Genomic DNA, 2,825 nt, shown 5'->3' with positions numbered 1-2,825 from the left:
AGAAGAGTTTTCTTTTTAAAAATGCTTTTTACTCTTTGTTGGGCTTTATTATTAACGTGTCATGTTTGTGTCTGCAGGTCTGTCTGGTGACCCCGTTGATGTGAAGAAACGTCTCGCAGCGTTTGGAAAAAACTACATTCCCCCAAAGAAGGCCAAGATGTTCCTGCAGCTGGTGTGGGAGGCCCTGCAGGACGTCAGGCTGGTCATCCTGCAAATCGCTGCCATCATCTCACTGGGCCTGTTCTTCTACCAACCACCAGGGGGCAACAGTACAAGTCAGTTCACTCACACTGTAGATCATCCTACAAATACATTTCATTATTATTTATTTTTTAGCTGATTGATTCTGACATTTTTAGATTTTGTGGGGGGGAAAAAAAAGTCAGACTTCAGGGTTTCTTCTTCAGAATGGAATTCCTGACAGCACCGAAGACTCAACACGTGGAATTTACATTTACAGAATTTACAGAAAGTGTTTGTAAGCTGCCCCGGGAGGAGTCAGTGAGTGCTGATTGGTTTTTGCAGACGCCACAATGACTGCACTAGAATTACTATAGAAGACATCTGTGCCTCCTCCCTCACTGAAACGAGAGTCTGTATTTGTGCAGATATTCTGTATTTTGGAGTTTAACTTTAAAACGAGTAGCCGGCTGGTTAAAGTGTGCACCACATAACCACAGTGTCCCCAGAGCAACTCCCGGCCAGCTGGACTGTGTCGTATCTCCACTCACCACCTCTCTGAGCTTTCTGACAGTACGTCCACCTTGAAGGATGGAGAACTGAGCTTTTTGTTAATCTAAAGAGTGGAGCTGCTTTCTTTGTGTAAACAAACAGTACTCGAACTTTTCTCTGAGTTGTATCGTGGCTTTTAACTCACCTGTTTTAGGTCATTTGTAGTGATCAGTCAGTTAGTTTTGTTATTTAGTTCCACATGTCCTCATTTATTTCCAGTATGTGGCCAGGTTGCTGGTGGCGTGGAGGATGAGGGCGAGGCCCACTCTGGCTGGATCGAGGGCGCCGCCATCTTGTTCTCTGTCGTCATCGTGGTCCTGGTGAAGGCCTTCATCAGTTGGTCCAAGGAGAAACAGTTGCGCGGGCTGCAGACTCGTATGGAGCAGGAACAAAAATTCACAGTCATCTGCAAAGGTCGGGTCATCGAGATCCCAGTGGCCGAGAACTTGGTGGGAGACATCGCTCAAATCAAGTGCGGTACGAAACACACACACACTCACACACCATGCTGAAGCAGCAAATCTGTGCTACAAAAGTTAGACTCAGATATGACTGGATGTTTCTGCTTTTTTTTTTGTTTTCTGCCTCAGGAAGATTCATTCTGACTAAACATCAAACAAAAGGATTTTAAATCTTGAGAGCTTTACCCTTCAGAATCCTTCAGGCTTAGATGAAATGAATCGCAGCCCTTAAGGTTTCAGCCACAAGTGCATTAGTGAGATCAGACTGTTGGGTTACAGTTAACTTCTTTGTGTTTATTCAGGGACAGATCACATTAATCAGCTTCTCTGTAAATGTGTCAGTGTTAGCTGACAGATGTTACATTAGCCACTAAAGTTCCAGTTCATCCCAGAGGTGCTGCTGCTGTTTGCGTATCATTTTATGCGAAGATTTCCTCTTACTGAAACTGAGGGCCCTCAACCAGACCAGGACATCACATCCTGATCATCAGTACACTAAAACATGTGGCTGTGTAGGATGAGGCTCATGGGAAATCTTCACACACACTCAGAAAGTGATGCAAAAGAGGATAAAATAGCAATACACTAAGTGCTGCTTGCAGGAAATTATTGGATTTATTGTTTCTCTCTATAATTTAATAATATAAGGTCTTGACCATACTTAACTTGTGAATTGGTTAGTATGACTTTGACATGCACAGCCTTTGGTCAGAAACATTTCTGAACAAAAAACATTCTGTGAATTCTGGATCTGTTTTATGCTTTTGACTCAATAACAGACTGTAACCCTCTGAACTCCAGTGTAGAGGCAGGGATGTGTTCTCACTGTTCAGTAGGGGTAGTGGGTGTGTTTGGATGTGTGTGTGTGTGTGTGGGCGGAGCTGTTTGTCTGTGGGTGTGTGACTGTGGCTGAGTGATTGCTTAAGAGGTACCACCTGCACCTACCTGTGAACTTTTGTTTGCTTGTTACAGAGACAGAGAGCGGCAGAGGTAGGGTGCCATATTTTCTGTTGACCACAAAGCTTTTTTCTGCTGCAAAGCTATTTCCTATCATAGTGCATAAGTTTATCATTGCCACATGTCATTTTTATTGAATGGGTGAAAATAAATAGCCTTAATTGCAGTCATGGCTTCATGTCTCTTCTTTGAGATTAGCGTGTCGGACAGAGCCCCTTTATTCCCCTCTCAGTGACTAATTTAGTTTTGATAGTCACGTTATATCCAGCACTTTCTGAGCATTTCTTGCCCCTGTCAATTTTTTGTTCTATTTCAGCTCCAGAGAACATGGGTTTAACATGGGTTTTTTTTAAAATAACGTTTTGGTGTTCATCAGATTTAGAAATGACTGGAGCAAAAATCAGTGAATACTGAATTGAGAAATAAATGAAATACAGGTGCAATATAAGATCCTCCTCACATCCAGAGGCTGAGATGCTCTGACCTCTGACCTGCAGGAGACCTGATGGGATCCTGATCCAAGGCAACGACCTCAAGATTGATGAGAGCTCTCTGACCGCAGTGCAGCACTCACTGAGCATTAGCATGTCCACAGACCGCTCCATTCAATCCCTATGGGCTTCATTAGCCTCGATGCTAACACCCACTTACAGTAACAGCAGCCAGTGCTCTGCT

The 2,825-nt window shown here is 43.6% G+C and overlaps 1 protein-coding gene across 1 annotated transcript in view; it reads left to right on the top strand.

Moving 5' to 3' along the window:
- Positions 1-2,711, top strand: part of LOC103370531 (plasma membrane calcium-transporting ATPase 1-like) — a gene marked incomplete at its 3' end in the record, with an annotated part of 5,563 nt that extends 2,852 nt beyond the window's left edge. The window contains exons 3-6 of the mRNA XM_008299625.1: positions 78-275; positions 952-1,204; positions 1,279-1,290; positions 2,648-2,711. Of these exons, the coding sequence (XP_008297847.1) occupies positions 78-275; positions 952-1,204; positions 1,279-1,290; positions 2,648-2,711 (527 nt within the window). The remainder of the gene's footprint in view (positions 1-77; positions 276-951; positions 1,205-1,278; positions 1,291-2,647) is intronic.
- Positions 2,712-2,825: the final 114 nt, after the last annotated feature.

Source organism: Stegastes partitus, unplaced genomic scaffold (assembly GCF_000690725.1).
Source record: "Stegastes partitus isolate 25-593 unplaced genomic scaffold, Stegastes_partitus-1.0.2 Scaffold1438, whole genome shotgun sequence".
Lineage (NCBI taxonomy): Eukaryota > Metazoa > Chordata > Actinopteri > Pomacentridae > Stegastes > Stegastes partitus.
The sequence above is the reverse complement of the archived record's forward strand: the minus strand, read 5'-3'. Positions and strand labels throughout refer to the sequence as shown.